Source organism: Mustela erminea, chromosome 8 (assembly GCF_009829155.1).
Source record: "Mustela erminea isolate mMusErm1 chromosome 8, mMusErm1.Pri, whole genome shotgun sequence".
Classification (NCBI taxonomy): domain Eukaryota; kingdom Metazoa; phylum Chordata; class Mammalia; order Carnivora; family Mustelidae; genus Mustela; species Mustela erminea.
The window spans coordinates 89,452,084-89,473,306 of NC_045621.1; the positions used below are offsets into that span (position 1 = coordinate 89,452,084).

The window sequence follows — 21,223 nt, forward strand, 5'->3', positions numbered from 1 at the left end:
TGTGGGGCTCGATCCCAGGATCTTGGGATCAGGACCTGAGCTGAAGACAGAGGCTTTAGCCCCCTGAACCACCCAGGCGACCCGGAGAGGTTTGAAAAAGAAGAAAAGGTGATGTGACCATAGAGGCATATTAGGATGATACGTGGTGCCAACCAGTCTCTGGACCTAGATAGTGTTCCAGCAGGATCCTCGAGGTGAGGGTGAAATTAGATCCCTACCCCTTGGGTCAGCACTTTAATATAAGCAGGTGAGGCTCCTTCGCCTTAAGTTTGGACAAAACAGCTACCTGGGAATGGAGCCCTGAGGCTTATGAGTCTCAGCATGTTGCCCGTTTCTTAGATGGCTGCGGTCTGGTGGGCCTCAGGACACTAGTCCATTTGATTTTCAAAATTAGATATTTTGAGAGTGCAAGTAAAAGTTGGGGTGCCCCATGTAGACTTCAACCCCCTCACTCCTCAAGGAGAAGTTTTGAGTTACTTCTCACTTGTGGGTTGTGCACCAGAGGTGCGGTAAGTGGCTAGTTTTGTCCCACAGTCTCCTGCCTGCTTGGATGTGATTTTCTTTTCATTTGCCAGATGTGTAGTTGTCAGTCAGCCAGGTGTTAAGTTTTTTGTTTGTTTGTTTGTTTGTCTGTTTTATTAACATAAAACATATCATTTGCTTCAGGGTACAGGTCTATGAATCATCAGTCTTATGGTGTTAAGTTTTTTAAGAAGAAAATTGTTTCATGGGTAGTTGTAGACATTGAGGAATTCAGGATCTTCCTACATTCTCATCTTGAGTGGTTCTTCAATTTTTATAATTTCTGCATATTTTCTTCAGTATACTTTCTAATTTATAGTTCTTTGTATACATTTATTTACTACCTTCAGAATTCCATTTTCCTAGAGAGCAGGATTCGAGTTTATGCCTCCATCATGATTGAAACTGCCCCTTCAAGGTAGCATATACTCAGAGCTTGTTTTCAGTTTGCCCCATCAATTGGCACTGAACTTTTCTGCCAGTGGGTTATTCTATTATTCTATTCTATTGTCTTATGAATTTTCTTCTATATAATAATTTCCTTAAAGTTAGGCAAATATATTCCTAGAGTCCTGTATGCCAAAGGCATATCTGTGTTTTAGGATGAAATTTATTAGATGTAGCCAGACTAATCTACTTAAAAACGATCATAAAGGATTTTTAAACAAATGTTTCCATACTTTCATTTTTTCTGTATTTAAGTGAAATTTATTTATAGTAAAATGCTCAGACACTAGGTGTGCCTTTCATTTAGTTTTGATGAATAAAAAACAAGACATGAAATATTTCTCTTACTTCCGAAAGCTCTCTCTTGCTCCCACCTAGTTAATGCCTATCCTCAGAAGCAATCACTGATCTGATTTTTATCACTATAAGTTAGTTTTGCCTACTTTATAATTTTATATAAATGGAATTACACAAAATACGCACTTTAGCATCTGCTCTCTTTCTCTGGACATAGTTTTGAAATCATCATATTGTTGCACGTGTTAGTAAAGTGTTCCTTTTTTATCACACAGTCATATCCAATTATGTTACTATACCATAGTCTGTTTATCCATTCTTTCATTGATGAATGTTTGAAGACATTTCTAGTTTGTGGCTTTTATGAGTAAAGCTTAGGACTTTCTTGTACACAACTGTTTGTGGAGAGAGTTTCCATTATTTAGCTCTCTGATTTATTCCTCAAATTTCATACAAGCTAGGCTAAAACAGCAATGAAATAAGACATATATTGTAAAATTTATTGATTAATATTTTGCTTTGTATGTTATTGTAAATAATGTCTTACTCATGGCATGCATTCACTCAATCTGAATCCAGTGGAAGAAGGCAAATCCACTCACTAGATTTCCTGAAGAATTAAAATTTCCTTTTGTAGACTCATATGTTTATTTATCTGCTAGTCTGTTATGGTTTCTTTTAAAATCTAAGAGGCTTGGAGCTCAAGGTAATATAGCAAGAGGAAAGAATATACTCACATCTACACACACACAAACACACACATTTGTAAATAAAAAGAATTGTTATATCTCCACTTTGATAATTGAAAATATTTCAAGTTAGCTACTTTAGAGTAAGTCTTTGTCCTTGATCTATCTTTCTTAAGATGTTGTATCACAAACTTTCTAAAACCATTTCGTTTGTATTCTCACTGAATGAAAATATCTTGAGGAGTCTTGTTTTCCTTTATCTCTCTGGGATGTATTACATTTTTTAAAATGTGCGAGTCTGCATAATTTTTATTTTTATATTAAATTACATATCTCTTAATTTACCTAAAAATGGAAGGTGATATGGGAATCTTTTGATTTAAAAAAAAAAGTATCCTAGCTAGTTTTTTTTTTTTTTTTTTAAAGATTTTATTTATTTGACAGAGAGAGATCACAAGTAGGCAGAGAGGCAGGCAGAGAGAGAGGAGGAAGCAGGCACCCTGCTGAGCAGAGAGCCCGATGTGGGACTCGATCCCAGGACCCTGAGATCATGACCTGAGCCGAAGGCAGCGGCTTAACCCACTGAGCCACCCAGGCGCCCCCCTAGCTAGTTTTTTAATAAAATCTTTAACCGTTTATCAACATTAGCATAGTCTAATTCAGGTGAAAATTCACCCCCCCTTGCCTGTGCCTCTTCAAAACTCTATATTTTTAGTAAACATGTTGCTGATTCTGCTGACACCAAGAATATGACTATTTCTAGTATTTACTCTCCAAAGACTAGCTCATATAAATACTTTCTTTGTTTCGAGGATTTTTTTTTTCTTTCTTTGGCAGAGAGGGGTAATTTTTTGGTTAGTATAGCTAAAATTTTGCTGAAATTGTTGGAGTGTCTTAGTTTCTGTCATGGGTAGGATACTGACAGTGCCATTCAAGTTATGTTAAAGATTAGAGAATATTTATATATTTCACTACCATAAAAGCTTCTGAATTTGATTTGTAATGACAATAAAAATGAAGTGTTCTTTTCAATCTGTTGGAAACTTTTTAAACTTTTGCCATGGAAAGTTTGGAATGTATATAAAAAGGTAGAAAGTAACATATGATGAACCTCCCTGTGTCCTGTCATCTGTCTCAATTCTTGATCTGTTTGTCTGATTCAAGCAAATCCAGGACATCATATAATTTCACAATGGAGTGGTGCTAAACAATATTAGACAAATACTATATCTTTTTGTGACAGCTTGTCAAATGTTTTAATTTTAAATATTCAGAATTTCAAAAAGTGTTCTGATTCTTGACCTTAAACTTCCTGGAATCATCTTTTGCTCATTTAACTTATAGTTGATAGATAATGAAACTTATTATAAAATGTTACTTACTATAATTATATCCTGCCATTTGATTTTAATATTTTGCCATAGGAGGGAAAATATAGTTTCATAAATTGGGACACTCAATACATATTCTTTAGCTGATCTTATAATTGGCTAAAATATTGCTACCTTATGAAATTGCTTCTTCTCAACTAATCTTACCATTTTTTGGTGTAGATAATACTTTGCTTTAACTTTTTTTTACCATTTGCATTGTTCTGTTTGTATTATTGTTAATTGGATATCAACATTTATTCAACTATAATATACAGAAAGCTGTAAAGAGACATTGTGGCTTCAAGATGAAAAAAATCAGTTTCAGTCTACTGGAAAGGATGATGCACAAAAAGTAAGCAGTACAACATTCTGTATTAAGTACAGTTATAGAGATAAGCTCAGGTTATTGTTAAAGAACCAAGGAGGACAATGACCTAGACTGGGATAGTCAAGAAAGCTTCCTGGAGGAGGAATGCATGAGTCTTAACATCTGAATAATGGGATTTTAGGAAAGAGGTGCAGGAAAAATGACACTAGAAAAGGTGTAGAAGTGAGAAATTATATGATGGGTGTGTGTACAGTGAGTGAGGGGAATGGCAAACAGAATGGTTCTACTAGTTAAACCCGAGGCAGGAAGGTGTTATTAGATGAAAGCAAAGAAATATTTATGGGCTTTTCCAAGAGGCAAGTAAAGTACACACCCTGTAAATAAATAAATTAGATAGGAGAAAATAGTAAAACTGTTTATATTTACTTTTTCTTTGTTTCTCTAGAAACTTATATTGTGCACATTTCATGTATGTATATATGTGTAATGAATGAAAAAAAAACCCATAAAAGCACACACATACACTAGGGGTAGATACTCAAGTTGTTTTACTCAACAAAAATGTTTGGAGACTACTGTTTTTGATCATAGGTTGCTTTATATGACTTATTAAGGAATCTGATATACATCCTTATGTCATAGGAAACCTAGAAACGTGAACAGTGATAAGATCTGTTTTACATTTTAGCTAAGTCATCCTGATAATTGTGAGAATGTGTAGGAGGATAATAAAGTTACAGGAAGGGAGACCATTTAGGAAGCTGTCACAGTAAATCAGAAGAAGGATGGTGAGGACCTGAATAAAACTGTAATGCTATATGCAGATTTAAAAAATGAAGAAGAAGCAGTTAAAGTATACAGAACTTGGTAATTGATTAGGTGTGGGGGGTAAGGTAAATAGATACAGAAATAATCAGTGATAACTCTCACGTCTTTAGTTTGGGTGATGAATATTGTTTCTCCCATCAAGTGAGAGAGCACAGGTAAAGGAGATTGAGGGCAGCTCTGATGGGTTTATCTTCTGACATGTTGAATTTGACTTTTGGATAGTAAGAGTGATGACAGTCATACTCAATTATTCATCCAATGAGCTTTTGTATCTATGCAGTCGAAAGCATTACACCAGCTTCTGTGGAGCTAACTAGGAAGAGAATATATAGCCTTCTTTTAATGTACTCCCAATATAGGTTGAGAAACAATTGTAATTCACTAAGGAAGGATAGATAATGCATATGGCTACCAAGTACTTACAGGAAGGTGATTGATTCTCTGGAAAGACTGAAGGAGGCTTATTGGTCATCTCTCATAATGCATATAGCTCTCAAAAATTATCAATTTATATATTTTTTCTATTTTTAGCAGGAATTGGGTTCATAAAAAGAACCATTGTTTCTGAAAGTCTGAACAGTACACATTTATAGACTATGTATTATTATCATGTTAGCTACAATAATAGTGAAATCAAACTAGAAAATGATCATATAAGATTTTTATATCTGTTTGTCACATATGATTTAAATAATATGCATAGGCATTTAAAACACCAATTGAGGAAAATTTTTTACAGATTTCTTAATGGTTAATAAGAACTTCCTCCTGTCCTAAAATATATATATATATATATAAAATATAATACACACTTGCCCTTAAGTACAATAAACACTGACAATTTCAAGTAATTCTTAGGGTAAATTTTCTGTGTCTAACTTTTCATAGTAGAGTTAACTTTGCTTTTCTGAAAATGTGAGATGCCACATCCAAATCAATGTTAATTTTTAATAAAAAATTCATAGATGGTGAGTAGAAATATATAGTAATGTCTGATTATTTATTATTTTCTATCTCTTGTTTCCTTGATGTGATTAATTAATAATAGTTTTTTTCTTCTTTTGCAAATAAAATAGCAAAATATTTTCTCTATAGTTTTAAATTTATAAAGATGATTGTATGTTAAACTAAGACCACATTAAAACTTCAAGAGCATATATAATTACTAAATTGGTTACTTATTATACTTTCTATTTAATTATATTATTGTTTGTGTTTTTATATTTTTAATAGTTGATGCTTTATTATATTATGTACTAGACATTAAGTGCTCTAACAAAGATTGATTTTTTTACTCTTCCAGGCATGTCTATCATTACCTATTTGTATCTTGGAAACTGAACAGAAAGATTAAGTAACCTGCCCATATCATAGAGTCACTAAGTAGTCCAGCTAAGATTTTTAATTCAGAACATAGTATCCAAGCTTTTAGTTATTATGTTGCATTCCTGTCTTCAGTAATCTTAAGGTATTTTTTCACCAGAGGTGATAATGGAAAAAAATATTTACACACACACACACACACACACACACACACACACACACACACACAAATATATTTGCTGAGAAAACCTCTGTTTTTAAGGCATACACTTCATTTTTGTCTGATTGACTAATTTGAGGCATAACATAGAAACCAAGTATTTGAGGAACCAGTTTTTTTTTTTTTTGTCTTTTCCTATTCAAAAATAAAAGTGAAATCAGATGGCATTGTTTTCTGAAATGGGTTGATGGTTTCCTGAAGAAATGTCTGAGTAGGTGTCCCCTGAAGACATATCTATTCAACATGCTGTCTCAATTTTATAGCTTAGCTTTGAAAATCTAAAGCAGAATAAATTAAAACAATTTCTCCTTGGAGCTAGAATTGGAACCCTTCTATTCTGAAGCTGATGAGACTGTGACAGCACATTTTAGATCTCATATGCTACCTGAAAGTCAAAATTAGGAACACAAGGCCTGTGAGAACTTACTTACTGCATGTGAAAAACAGCACGGTGCAAATGCTTTGAAGAGAAAAAACAGTCAATGCTTAAGAAAATGTGAAAGATTCTTTTTGTTACCCTGAGAGGAAACAGTTCAAAACCTGAAAATGGAATTGCTTTTATAATAAGTATGTTTAATGCAAATTCCATTCAGGACACAAAAGCTAGACGGGCATGTATTTCTTATTTGATAAAGGAGTAATTTAAAAGAGAATGTACATTATCTAAGATTTCATAACATTGTACCTTAAGGGGATTAAGATATCTAAAACCTTTGAAGTCTGCAGATTTTATTTTATTTACTCACAAGGATGGAGTTCTTTAGTGATTTGTTGCTCTAAGAAAATTGCCCATTAGCGTTTGTATTGATTTGCCTTTCTCAAAATGAAGTAAACAAATGTAATTCATTAGCGCTTTATTATTGAATCCTTTTAATATGAAATACTGAGAACTTGGGTCCTTATTAACCTGTAAAATGTTTAAAGAAATGGTTTCAAAGTTGGAAAAGAATAGGAAGTAAAACTTAATTTGTATCTGTACCTGGGTATCTGATGGATTCACAATTGGCTGTCATCACAGTTTTTGCTCCCCAGTCTTCCTGAAATGCTCTTGTCATCTCTCCTATTATTATGAAGATGACTACACTTATTAAATTGATTCTTTAGTAAACCATATTGTGCATTTCTCCGAATGTGAATCCAAATACTACCCTGTCTTCGAGGGGCAGTGAAAGCCTCACTGCTCCCCTGAAGTTTTTTCTGATGATCTTGACAGACCTTGCTTTCCTCTCAATTTCCATAGCACTCAGTAGGCTCCAGTGGTTTTGGCTGGTGTGTCATGGCACAGAGCATATCAAAAATGGGGCGTGATTGGAAAGTAGCAGCCACACTAGTGGTAGCAAGTCTTCTTATCATATAACTACTGGTTAAATAAGAAGAGATTTCATTTTGATACATGTGTTTTTTATTGATTATGTTATTAGGAAATTATTTACTTGTAAAGAATATATTATTCCTTCATTAAATATACACTAAAATAGAAATTCCTAAAAGATGAGAAAAATAAGTAAGAAATCATCATTTTAACATTTTCTTCCATTGTCTTAGACAATGTGTAGCCATTCCCTACAGTGTGTATACCCGACTGACTCTGATGTCACTTATGTATAAAGTATGATTTGATAAGTTAAAATATATATATATATATCCGGGGCACCTGTTTGGCTCAGCCAGTTAAGTGCCTACCTTTCGCTCAGGTCATGGTCTCAGGGTCTTGGGATCGAGCCCTACATTGGACTCTGCTTGACCAAGAGTCTTCTCCTTCTCCCCCCGTGTGCATGCTCTCTCTTACTCTCTCTCAAATAAACAAATAAATCTTAAAAATATATATATATATATATATTACATATATATGTATAGATAGATAGATACAGATATAGGTATAGATATATCTCATCTTATTCTAAACATTACTGCATGTACTAAAAAATGTGGGAATGGCAGTAAGATGAACAATTAAGATGTGAGGGAATGAACGCTAAGAAAAAAGGGGGAAAAGTAATATGAAACCAGATAAACTGTATGCTCTAAAATTGTATATTTTTGCTGAAAGTTGGCAGCAAATACAATTTTTGTATTTCTAATAACCAGTACAAAGTCAGGAATGCAATCAATTCCAGGGCTCACAAGGTCTATATAATTTAAAAGAAAAAAAATAAAGCAAAGAATACGTATGTGTGGCAAAGGACATATCATACATAGTTCAATAAAAGCCAGCTTATTGAGAATGGAGAAGAATCCACGCAAAGTAATCTCCCTGAGCTGCCTTTTGATTTAGCTTGATTGAGGTATAGATTGAAGAGCAGTCATTTCTGACAGATCTGGGACCAGTGGCATATCAGTGATGCACGTAGGCCGGGTCCAAGGACACAGAGGGGTTTCTGTAGGACCATGCAAGATGGAAATCAAATTGAAGCCAGCTGGAGGTGAAAGCAGAGACTATTAAAGATACAGAGAGAGCAGATACAGATGGAGTGTCAGGGAGTCTCATGAAGGAAAGAAGGGAGTCTCCTCTTTGCTTGGGGTCTGAGATTTTTTATTGGTGATTAGGCATCCAGGAACTTGTCAGATTAAGGACATGGTCCAGGTGTCCTTCCTCATCACTTATCCCCTGAGACTGGGGGTCTTGGTGTCAAGGTGTTTGGAGCCAGTGGTCTCACAGAACATTTATGGTCACTCCTTATTTGCCATCTATTGTGCTGAAAGACTCTAAAGATAGCATTCTCTCTGTCCCTTACCAGGAAGATACATGCTATTTGCATTACAAGGCATGTGCAAAGTGGCGTTGGGGTGCAGACCCTAGCAAGAATAGAATCTGGAGCAAAGGAAAAACAAATAAACAAACAAAAAATGCTTTTTTAATCCAGTCCCTTCAATTTTCCTGTCTCATCAGAATCAACACATTTAAAATACAGCCATATGTATATATATATAATAAATTATTTTATATAAAATATTTTAATATGTACACACATATAAATGCATATATATATATATATATAAATATATATATATATATATATTTCCCCCCCCCCATTTAAAGCTCTCCTCCAATTGGGGGGAAAAAAAAATCCCAGATATGATGTTCTGGATATGGCCTTCTTTTCTCTTTGAAAATGCCTTTAGTAGTGAGCCATTAATAGCAAAGAGATTGTAATGAGGTGAGGGTAGCATTTTACAATAGCAACCTCCTTCACAAGACCTTAGATCCTGTTGACTAACAAGTGTTTTTCTTCTTATCTGTGCTTTTGATAAGTTAGCTGGTAATTCTCAACCAGCACACTATGGCAGACTAAGCAACTTAAAAATCACTAAGGTGAACCATTATCCTGAGTATTTTTTTTTTTTTAATTCTCTAGACAATTCTACCAGACAGCCGTTTGAGGAGTATTGAGTTTGAACCGTGTGAAGGCAAACCTGTTGCTGAGGTTGGGAACAATAGTTATTGAAGGTCTGTTTTTGGAGACTGAAATCTGAAAGGGGAGGGAATGATCAATTGAGATGAGATCAGAGGAGAGCAGTGTGCAATAAGGTGTGAGGCCAGGGCTGCCACTGAAAAATCACCTCTGGTGGGTATGACCAGAGCCCTTTCTAGAATAAGGTATCTAATTTTCGGTTTGAGGTTTTTTATGTTGTTATAATTTATCCCCCAGTCCCATGCTTCCATAAATTCTGTTACATTATTTATATTTCATGTGTGGGTGGGGTTATAAGAAGTGGATCAGAGGAAAGGGCTGAATCCAGTATCTGCGTTGAAATGACTGACACATACTAAGCACAAAAAATAGCATTTAGATATACTATGACTGGAAAATGTAGAAGTGATGTGAGAAAGTCTCTTCTTCCCAAAAATTATAAGATGATTTCCAAAAGAACAAAAAGTAGGGTTTGGATTGGAGGTAACCGTCATATGTGTCAAAGTTTTAGAATGAAATCCATTTGGAAATCATTATGTTAACTAAGCTAGAGGAATTAATGAATTGCATGTCTTAAGGCAGACTTTGTAAATAGAGAAACAGTTGGATTTCTGGGCCTCCCTGTTAAGGTCACTGCTGATAAATGACAATAAAAGCCTCCTAGAAGCCTTATACTTTTTTACCTCAAAGGGGAAAAGTGTGGGTAACCAGCTCATCTAAAAGTGATGGTAAATAATTAAAGTCCAAGTAAAAACTGATGGTTGGAGGAGATGGGTGAAGGATATTATTCTTTCTGATCCCAAGAAAGAATAGTCAGAGATAAATCATTCTCTGGAACCCAAGCCTGAAGTTTATCAAGAAACCAAGTCTTACTTTATATAGAATTTCCAATAAGTTAGCACGTGTTTTTGGGAGTGAGCCTAAAAGTCTTTATTTTTAATGTGTGGGATACAGTATAATAGGTCCCACAAATGGGAACAAAAAGACATTGGCAGGGGCGCCTGGGTGGCTCAGTGGGTTAAGCCGCTGCCTTCGGCTCAGGTCATGATCTCAGGGTCCTGGGATCGAGTCCCACATCGGGCTCTCTGCTCAGCGGGGAGCCTGCTTCCCTTCCTCTCTCTCTGCCTGCCTCTCTGCCTACTTGTGATCTCTCTCTCTCTCTGTCAAATAAATAAATAAATCTTTAAAAAAAAAAAAAGACATTGGCAAATAAATTAAGCTAAAGAAATTTGCAAATTTTAGTACTCATGATTTGGAACTGTCCTTAAATAATTCTTTGTGTTGTGGATCTAACTTAACCTTCTAAACAAGTTCTTTGTAAGCTCTAAGAAGGTACTAGCAGAATGTATTACTAAAGATTCTTGTTTTCTATAAAATGTCTATAATTTTATTAATTTATAAACCTGGGAAAAGTAAACCTCCTAAAGGTCAACCAGATTCTGAGCTTCTGTTGTTGTCATTTACCAAATTATTACGGAATTAGGTACTAGGTACTAGAATCCGTCCACATTACCAGATCTAATGACCAAACTCAGATCCCTTTGGAAGGATTTGTTTATGTTAGAGGTTTTTGTTTTTGTTTTAATTAAGGGAAAAGGAAATTTATGGTAAGATTTTTAAAAATAAATTGTGGGGTGCCTTCTAATTTTTGTAGCTTCGCTAACCATGACAATATATTTTTTTGCCATCCAGTTGTCTTTCTCACAGTAGCTGCTAGATTCAAAATATAGCCACATTTATACATAGTCTGATAAAATGGTTTAAATTTATCAGCAATGTACTGATAAAAGATGACAGAAGAAACTTGTTCCTTAAGCACTGATTATAACATTTTTAAAAGTCATTTTCAGAATGCCTCAGTTTCTCTTACTCTTCTTAAATCTCTAATAGTCTCTGTTAAGTCATATTAGCATATGGAGTGGCTATGCCAATGATAAAATAGAAGTGCAATACCCTTCCTTCCTTTCTTCCCTTACTTCTGTCTCTCCCATATTCTTTGTAGTTCCTTGTAATCTGATAGCTAATAGCTCACAAACTCTTTCCATCTTCATGGGTTTTTTTTTTTTTCTTTTTTTTGCTTTTTTTGTTTTGTTTTCCTGATCCTCACAGCACTGGCTCTTATTTGCAAGATAATAGAAACAATTATAATAGGAGCCAGGAGCTCTTATAGTCTTTCAGTGTTCTGGGTCCTCAGAATTAAGGTTGGATGTCACCATTTTTACCGAGTTGTATTTGTTATTTGTATTTACTTTACCTTTTAGAATTCTAGACAAAATAAAAGACTAAAGCCTGGGGATGTGTGATCAAAGTGTTAAGATATAGATCTTTTACAAAAATATTATAATATTTGTAAACGACTCATCCAAAATGCCAGTATTTTTCTTGGCTTCGCTGTAATATTCACCTCTCAGACATATTCAACACTGGTGCAGGAAAAAAAAAAAAAATCCTGGTAATTGAGGAGGAAGCTAAAATAATAAGTTCCCCTCTACTTTTTAATAATAATACATTGTAAAACCATTCCTTAGTTGAAGCCAGTCATTTGCCCCTTACCGTGTAAGGTAAGCACTCTCAACCAGAGTAGATCAGCACAGACTAATTCCTGGAAAGGGGAGAATCTTGAGAATTTCTTGCCTCTTGATCTGTGGTAGGAGTTCTTCCTGGTTGTATCAGCCAGAATGAAAGAATGGTGGAGTTGCAATTGCAGCAGAAAGTGGTATGCCAAAAGCATATTTTTGATTCTGTTCAACATATTTCTTATTGCCTTGAATAAAGATATAGTTGAATCAAGATATACTTATCACATTGTGGGTATCACAAAAAGGAGCATTGGATAACATGATATTTTTGAAAAATGTCAATTGACAAGATCACTGATCAAATGTAACAGGGTAATGTTTAGTAGGATAAGTGTGAAGGTCTGCAGTTAAAAAAATAAATGTGGTTTCATAACCATTAGTAGCATGTTCTGGGAAAAATCATATGCTTTATTCTTTTTAGCTCCAGACAACAAAGCTAGTTAAAATAAGAAAAAATTACAGAGAAAAAGGAGAATCTATGTAGCAGTTAAAATTGGGCAGAACTTTGAGATACTATATTCCTTTAAAGTACAACCAAAAATTAAATCTTAACATTAGAACATCAAGAGTTGAAAGGAATCCTAAAAGTTATCTAGGTTTTACCTTCTTTTACTTATATCTGTATATCTCTGTCTTTCTATTTGTATATTCATATTATATGTGAGGAAACTGAGGTCAAGAGAGACAAAGTAACTTTGTGAAAGTCTCATGGGAAACGGTGGGACAATCAATGTTAAGATCCTATCCCTAGACCCCTTGCAATCTAGTCTGTTATCTTCCTGGTGTGTTGGTGACTTTTTCATTAGGAGAGGGAAGCATGGTAACCTTATACATCATCTTTTATCTTTTTTTAAAAATTTTTATTTTGGTATGGTGTTTTCTGAAATAGTATCTCAGTTTAGGTGGGGAAACAAGACTTTGAATTTTCTAGAAAGGACCCAACAACCCAAGCTAACATGGAGACAAGTGTATTCACAATAAATAATAAGTGTTCATTGATCATAAAAATAGATGATAAAATTATATAATTTATATAAATATAAAATGTTATTCTATAATAATAAATTATTTATAATAATAGATTATTTTATAATAAATAAAAATTTTACATACTAATATATGTTATTATATATTAGTATAAACATAATAAAAATAGGAGTGAAAGGCCTTTAAGAGATTTTTATTTCTTGTTTCCTATTTTCAGACAGGACTGTGCATAATCTAGTTCTGTTAGATGGTCAGCACTTGAGCTTAACTCAAAAAGTTTAACTTTTCTCAGCATCAATAAGCTTCTCCCTTATTTTACAGACTAATACCATTATAACCGTATGCAGTTTTTCATTTAATTCTGACTGTAGTTATAATGCACAATAGCTGGACTCCAATCTCTCTATATGTAATCCTTGAAAATAGTTACCAATATCCTATGTGTCTTATTATATCTGTGGGGAGCTAATTATAATTGTTATTACCTTAAATTACAAATTCTATTTTCCAATCCTATGATTATTTTATACATTACCAATTACCATATATCTCAAGACAGTTTATTTTTAATTTAATTCCAGAAGTGAACTCTGTGATTACAAGGACTGTCTATCATGTTTGCCACCAAACTCCTAAGCCTATAATAATGTTTAACACACACTAAATATTCTATAAGAATGTGTTGAATAAGGATAATTAAAGTTAAAAAAATATGTTTTGGAGTATCAGGACACAGTTATGATAGTCTTTTCTTCCCTTTCTATATTTATATGTATTTCCATTTTGTATCTTTACCATTTGTTGTAAAATTTTATCATCATTCAATCTGATTTTATTCTTAATGAAGACAGTCTTGACATAATTTATTTTGCAGATATTCCCAGATATTAGAAAATACATTTTTTAAGAAAACATATTCTTATGTACTTGTGAACTTACTCAATATAAAATGTGTAGGTCTGAATATGTATGTGAAAGAATTGATAAGAAAGAAATTTGGATATGAATGGCTGATTTAATTCTGTTATTTAAGTCCTCTTTACTGTGTCACCACAAGATTGATTTGCTCACTAATCTCTCAAAATATCTAATAGAAATAATACAAGGAAACTTTTCAGTTCCTCAGTGCTTTGACATAGTGCACTTGACCATTTAGAGATAAGTTCAGTGTTACAAATTAATCTATTACCCACAAAATGAATATTCATGAACTATCTACAGCACATGTGACTACATTGGTAAAAGTTGGGTCAGTTGCAACCCCTACCTATGAATTATCTCAGAGTCTGATTTTTTATTTTTTTTTATTTATTCAGAGAGAATGAGCATGAGTGGGGGGAGGGCAACGGGAGAGGGAGAAAGAATTTTAAGCAGCCTCCAAGCTGAGTGTATAGCCCAAAGTGGCACTCAATCCCAGGATCCTGAGATCATGACCTGAGTCGAAATCAAAAGTTGGACACTAACCAACTGAGCCACCCAGACAACCTTCTCATGGTCTGTTTCTAAGAGAAAAAAAAAAAAATGTAAAGCCCTGATTTCAGCTCAATATGATAATAAAAGTATATGCGAACTGTAGTTTGTGAAGAAGAATGTTTCTTGGTTATATGAAACAGAAGTTTGCAGCCTGGCAGAGTTATTAGAGGATAATTCAAAAGTAAGATTCCCATACAAAATAGGGCATTTCTTCCTATTACTTGTGAAGATTGTTGTGAATATTTTCTTTGAACTTTTGCAAGATTACTTGCCTGTACTACGTATATGCTGCTCATGCTCCAGTATTGTGAGTTGTTAGTCATTTTTTTTTCAAATGCATACTTTCTTCTCATTGAGTTTATAAAGTTTCCCATGATAAACTCTGTGTCTTCCCCATATCTCCTTCAGCCAGTCTTTGTATAGGATATCACATTCATTCATTATTCAACAAATGTTTACTTTGAGCTTACTGCATGTCAGATATTATTTTTCTAGGTGCCAGGGATAAAGCAGTGAACAAAGTAAAGCCTCGACCCTCACAGGGTCTGACAGTAATAAATGCTAGGGACAAAAATAGTTTGATGAGGCGAGTAGAGCATGTCAAGGAAATAATTTTTCACAGGTAGTCAGAGAAGGTTCCAGTAAGAAGGAAGGGATATTTGAGCTAAGACAGAGGTATGCAGATATCTGAGGAAAGAGCTCCTAAACAGAAGGAGTAATGTAAAGAACTTAGACTGATAGCATTTGGTTTCTGTTAGGAGGAGAAAGTCTGTTAACCAGAGATAGTGAGTGAAGGCGAAAATGGAAGGATGTCAAGTGAGAGAAGGTTGAAGGATATGGGTAGATTATGAAGGTAATGGGAAGAAACTTTAATTGTGCCTTGGATGAAATGACAAATGATTCGAGAGTTTGAGTGGAGAGGAGAGAAATGATCTCGTTTACTTTTAAAAAGGGTAACAATGGCCCCTAAGTAAAGAAAGGACTAGGGAAGAAAGGTGAGTACTGAGGCAGAAATGAAGCTGGGCAAAAAGTTAAAAAGCTATTTTCAATATAGTTGACCTTGGGCAATGTGGGGATTAAAGGAACTGACCCCTATGCAGTTGAAAATCTGCATATAACTTTTGACTCCTCCAAAACTTAACCTCTAAGAACCTACTGTTGACTAGAAGCCTTACCAATAACATAAACAGTTGCTTAACACATATTTTGTATGTTGTATGTATTATATACCATATACTTAGAATAAAGCAAGCTAGATAAAGAAAATGTTACTAACAAAATCATTAGAGAAATACATTTAAAGTACTTTATTGAGTTTATTGATGCTGTAAATTTACATCGTCTGCCTACAGGATAAAATGTCTGTCTGTGACTATATAAATATTGTTCAGTATATTTGTTGAAAACAAAACAAAACAAAAAACCATGGGGGCACCTGGGTGGCCCAGTGTGTTAAACCTCTGCTTTCCGCTCAGATCATAATCTCATGGTCCTGGGATTGAGCCCCACATTGGGCTCTCTGCTCAGCAGGGAGCCTGCTTCCCCCTCTCTCTGCCTGCCTCTCCATCTACTTGTGATCTCTTTCTGTGTCAAATAAATAAATAAAATCTTAAAAAAAAAAAAAGAAAGAAAAGAAAAAACCATGATGATGGGCCTACACAGTTCAAATTTGGGTTGTTCAAGAGCCAACTGTGCTTCAGGCAAGAGTTAATAGTAGTTTGGATTGCACTGTAAGTAGTACAGAGTGTGAAAAGTAGTTAGATGATGGATATGATTTGAAAGAATTTAAAGAACCAAAAATACTTTGTAGAAGATTGAACACTACAGTATATGGGTGATGGATTAGATGTGAAGTTTGAGAAAAAGTATTCAAGGATAATATGAAGTTTTTAGCCCAAGAAACAGAGGATGGAGATATCATCCATCATACTGTCATGGCTTATGGAGTTGCAATGTAGAAGACTACAAGAGAAGAGTTTTCATGTAGAAATCCAGAATTTGTCTTTTGTATACCAAGATTGTCTTCTCTACATAAAAGTGGAGATACAAAATAGCAGTTAGATATATAGGTTTAACATTTGCGGAAGAGAATTTAAATTTGACGTAATGCTTAGTATTGATGCAAAAATAATGTTTATTGTTCACTGATTCACTCTTTCAAATGTTAACTAATACTTTAACAAAATTGGAAAAACCAAACAAGTTCTTGCTTTCCAGATAAATATTTGAAAAAGGTATCTTCTCTGCTTCAAACAATTATATATTTGACTTACCATTCTTGAGAACAAGGGATTTGGAATCTTTTTCCAATTAGGCAAAAAAATTTAGACTATATTATTCTTGAAATGGAATCTCAAAGCTTACTGATAAATGGCTTTATTATACTAATTGCTTTTTCTTTATTTCCATAGTCTGTCACTGTGCCAGAGGGAAATTATATTGGTCTTAAAGGATTTGTTCTTCAAATGGCCACGTAGGTCACAACACAAAAACTTACTTAGTTGGTGGCAAATTTATTATTTAATGATTTGTCCCCAGTGTCTTTCTGGTGGCTATATTTAAAATCATTGGTCTATAATCGCTACCCTTTATGCATATGCATGCATATATAATATATTTCATTTAGAATCTTTAGACACATTTTTCATTCAAATATTCAAAAAGCACTGTTATTTAAAGACTCTGCGATAGCATAGAGCCATTTTTCAAGTATTCTTAAGCCCATTTGTACAATCAGAGTTTGAAAAATAATGTAAGGGGTTTGTACTTGACATTTGGGAAACTAGGACCTCAGAAGGAATAATTGAATGCTAGGGCATTTTTAAGACTTTATACATTTTGAATGACCTTATGCTTAAAACACTCTTGATATAGTTGAAATGCCCTTATGTTTCTTTCTGTTCTCTCTCTACTTTAAGACTTTGTTGATTACCTCCAGTAGTATTCTTTTTATATTTAGAGAACTCAGACACAGGTATAGGTGTGAAGGGAAAAACTGTGGTCCAAATAGCATGGTTTGACATCAGGGTTGCAAAATAATGTGAGATAAGTATTTTTTTAGTTAAATGAGTAGAAAAATGAAGAAAAAACAATCAAGGATGTGATAGGTCATTTCCACATATATTTCAAAAGTACTTTTAAGAAAACATTTGATTAGGCTCTTTCATGTTGCTTTAATATCTTTCTTGCTATTTGTGTTAGTAAATTGTCCTGAAGAATATCTATACCCTAGTATACCCAGGATGATAACCCCCCAAATACTAAAACAATGTGATCCTTATATATACATTGATATCTTTTATAGTGTATGTGTTTGTTTTTTGCTTTTTTTTTCTTTCTGTCTTATCCATAGAAAATGATACCATCTACTGGACAGACATGGGCTTCAATAAAATTAGCCGAGCTAAAAGAGATCAGACTTGGAAAGAAGATATCATTACCAATGGCTTGGGAAGAGTGGAGGGGATAGCTATTGACTGGATTGCTGGTATAATCCATGGCTTTTTCTATTCTCATTTCCTACCTATTCTGTTAGGATCTCAATCTCCTTCATAAAAATTCTGTTTCCAACTCACAATAATTTTTTTTTTTTTTGTACTTCTAGCCACGGGGATAAATAGTCTTTTTGCTCTTGGCTTCATTCTTTCTAATGCTTTTGAGTCTTTAGACAAGTGTTTTTATGCAGAAGAAGATTATGTAGTGTTAACTTTGCCCAAATCTCCTGGGAACTGTGAGGCAGGTAAACAAACGTGTTAGAAGTTCTCTTTTGCCTGGAGTCAGTAGAAAGTTAAAATAGATCCCTTCTTTAGGTGAGAGAAGTTTCAACTTATTTTTAGCATATAAATGTATCATTATATAGTTTAAACCACAGATGCATGAGATTGGGAAGTATTTGCATATTAGTTTATTTACAACTTTCTGCTTAGGAAATGTACACATTAAAAAAATAGGAATATATGATTTCTTGATAGTTATGCAAATGCTTAGAAAGTTAATTTTAGCCATAAATAATAAATACTTTTCTTTCTTACAACCATATTGTAAACACACCTGTGTTTTTCCTAGGTAACATATATTGGACAGATCATGGTTTCAACTTAATTGAAGTTGCAAGACTCAATGGCTCTTTCCGATATGTAATTATTTCCCAAGGCCTGGATCAACCAAGATCTATAGCTGTGCACCCAGAAAAAGGGTAATTTTAAGCTTTACATATATCTTGAGTTTTAAGTGAGTTTTCTTAAGTTTCATTTAAAAAATCCAAATGTTCATATTAATATTTATTTTTACTCATAGTATTTGAAATGAAACTCAGTATTTTACCTGAGCAAAAAACGAAAAGTTTATTTTCACTCTGTGATGTATATTTTAGAATATATTTGAAGAGGTCATATTTATTACACAGTTCTTTAATGTATGTGTAAATCCAAGTAAGTATACCAACATGTTTCTGGATTCTCAATTTAAAGTTCTACCCTACAACTGTTTACAAAATGGGTATTCACTTACTTGATGAGTGATTAATATCCAATCTCATTCTTCAATATTTCTAAAGCCTCAATTTTCTTTTATAAGTCTACAATTGCTAAGACAACATATTCATCCCAAGCTTTGTATTTTTTTCCCTTGAGTTCCAGATAAATATGTCTACCTGCCTTTTTGACATCTCCATTTTTCCATTTAGATGTTTCATAGATGCTCAAACTTTGCATATCTAAAATTAAAATGAATTTAATCTGCCATCAATTTCTATTAATATTTCTTTTCTAAATATTATCAATCTACTACTCTCCATCTTTGCAACTCCCACTTTAATTAAATCTGTTCTTATCTTACACATACAACACTGCAATAATTTCCCAGTTCATCTCCTAACATCATTAAAGGTTACAGTGAATTTTTTTCCTTCAATATAAATCTTGCTTAAATCCTTTTGAGGGATCCTCATTAACTTTGGCGTAAAGCCCAAATTTCTGTTGTGATCCTTCTTTAGTTTCATTTTTAGTATCTTATTTATTTACTTGTTATCTATTTATTTATTTATTTATTTATTTGTTTGTTTGTTTATTTTAGAGAAAGCATGAGCAGGTGGGCCAGGAACAGAGGGAGAGGGACAAGCAGACTCTGTGCTGAGTGAGGAGAGCCATGTGAGGTTCTGGTGCAAGGGTTAGGGATGGATGCAGGGCACAATCTCATGGCCTTGAGATCAGAAACTGAGCAGCAGTCTAGAGTCAGATGCTCAACCAACTGAGCCGCCAGACATTTCTGTTGTGATCCTTCTGAATCAGACCTTATGTAAAGACTCAGGCTCATACTCCTGCTACTGCCTCTTTGTAATATCTCATTCAGTCTCTGTTGGACTATGTAGTTTTAAAAATATTTTCAGATACTTCCTGTTCTTTTCTATTCCTACCCTTTGATCAATGTCCTTCCTTTATCGGCAGTGTTTTCCTTCCCATTTTTACTTTGCTAAATTTTGTTTATCCTTCCCTGGCTTTGTAAACAGATTAGATTGTTCTATTCTGTGACACCAAAGTACCTAGTACTTTGATTACTTTCATTTTTTCCTAAATCCCATGCACTAATATTTACTTATTTACTTATATTTATTTGCTTAGTAGCTCTGTTTTTTTTTCTCTGGACTGGATGATGTCTCCATTCTTCACTGTGCTATGAGGAGAATAGTCATGCACATTTGGTTTATTTCTCTATCCCCAGTGTTTAGTACAGTGGCTGGTAAAAAATAAGATGCAGACTGGTAACTGTTTTTCTTTTAAGCAGTGATATCGAAGTCGTCCTATTATAAAACTTTATATAACTTGCCACCACTGTGTTTCTTTCATTGCTAGTATGATTTGACTTCAGAGTTTTTTGTTGGTTTTTAAATGGTGGATGTTTTTACGTTAATAGAACTCCTCTTCTTTTTGAAGGGATGGGCAAGTGAACCATGGTGTATTAGATAACATGATGCTGATTTAGAATGAAGTCAATCTATGTAAAACATCAAATTGGCTCTTGTGAAAGTCTACAAACTTTCTTATTTGTTATAGGTTGTATGTTGTTTTGCCAATATCTTCATTTGCTTCAGTTTCTTGACAAATGTTATAAAATTAAGTCATTGTATTAGTACAGTGAAAAAGGGAACAAAAAAGATTAATATAGGAAAGCGAAATAACACCTGCAATTTGTCACACTTCTGGCTAAGATTATGTTGTAAAAATTTAAAAACTTGCATTGATTAAGAATGCTCTTGGATGCAAAAATTTTGAGTGTAAATTTTTGGAGTTTTTCTATTTTTTTTTCCAACTCTTATCTTTACTACATTATATTCTGTCTTAGACTTCATGTCTTGGTCTCACTGTTGCAACATGCTTGATATATCATCAAAAAGTTTGTTTACACTTAAAAAGAAAACGAAGTGGATAAAAACAGCTTTTCTTTGCTGGATCATATTTGGGAAGAAAAACATCCTTATGTCAATTCCTTTGTTATCCCTTAATCAGAAATAGATTACATGCCCATCCTTAGATCAGTCAATAGACAGAGGGAAAAAATTATTTTGACATACTTAACAAGTTATGTCTCATCACATGGGCTTGCATGAGGTCCCATACCTAACACTTTGTACAACAAACTCAGTTTCTCAGCAAACTCAGTTTCTATTACTAGGACAGATCTTGAGGAAGTGAATTTCAATGAATTTCAAAGAGACATTATGAGGAAGAAGGAAACCAATTCTCTTGA

The 21,223-nt window shown here is 33.7% G+C and overlaps 1 protein-coding gene across 4 annotated transcripts in view; it reads left to right on the plus strand.

Annotated features, from left to right (window-relative positions):
* Positions 1-21,223, plus strand: part of LRP1B (LDL receptor related protein 1B) — a 1,969,831-nt gene that overhangs the window by 1,468,578 nt on the left and 480,030 nt on the right. For all 4 annotated transcript variants that reach the window (XM_032356230.1, XM_032356231.1, XM_032356232.1 and 1 more), the window contains 2 exons: positions 17,832-17,966; positions 18,545-18,674. In XM_032356230.1, the coding sequence (XP_032212121.1) occupies positions 17,832-17,966; positions 18,545-18,674 (265 nt within the window). The remainder of the gene's footprint in view (positions 1-17,831; positions 17,967-18,544; positions 18,675-21,223) is intronic.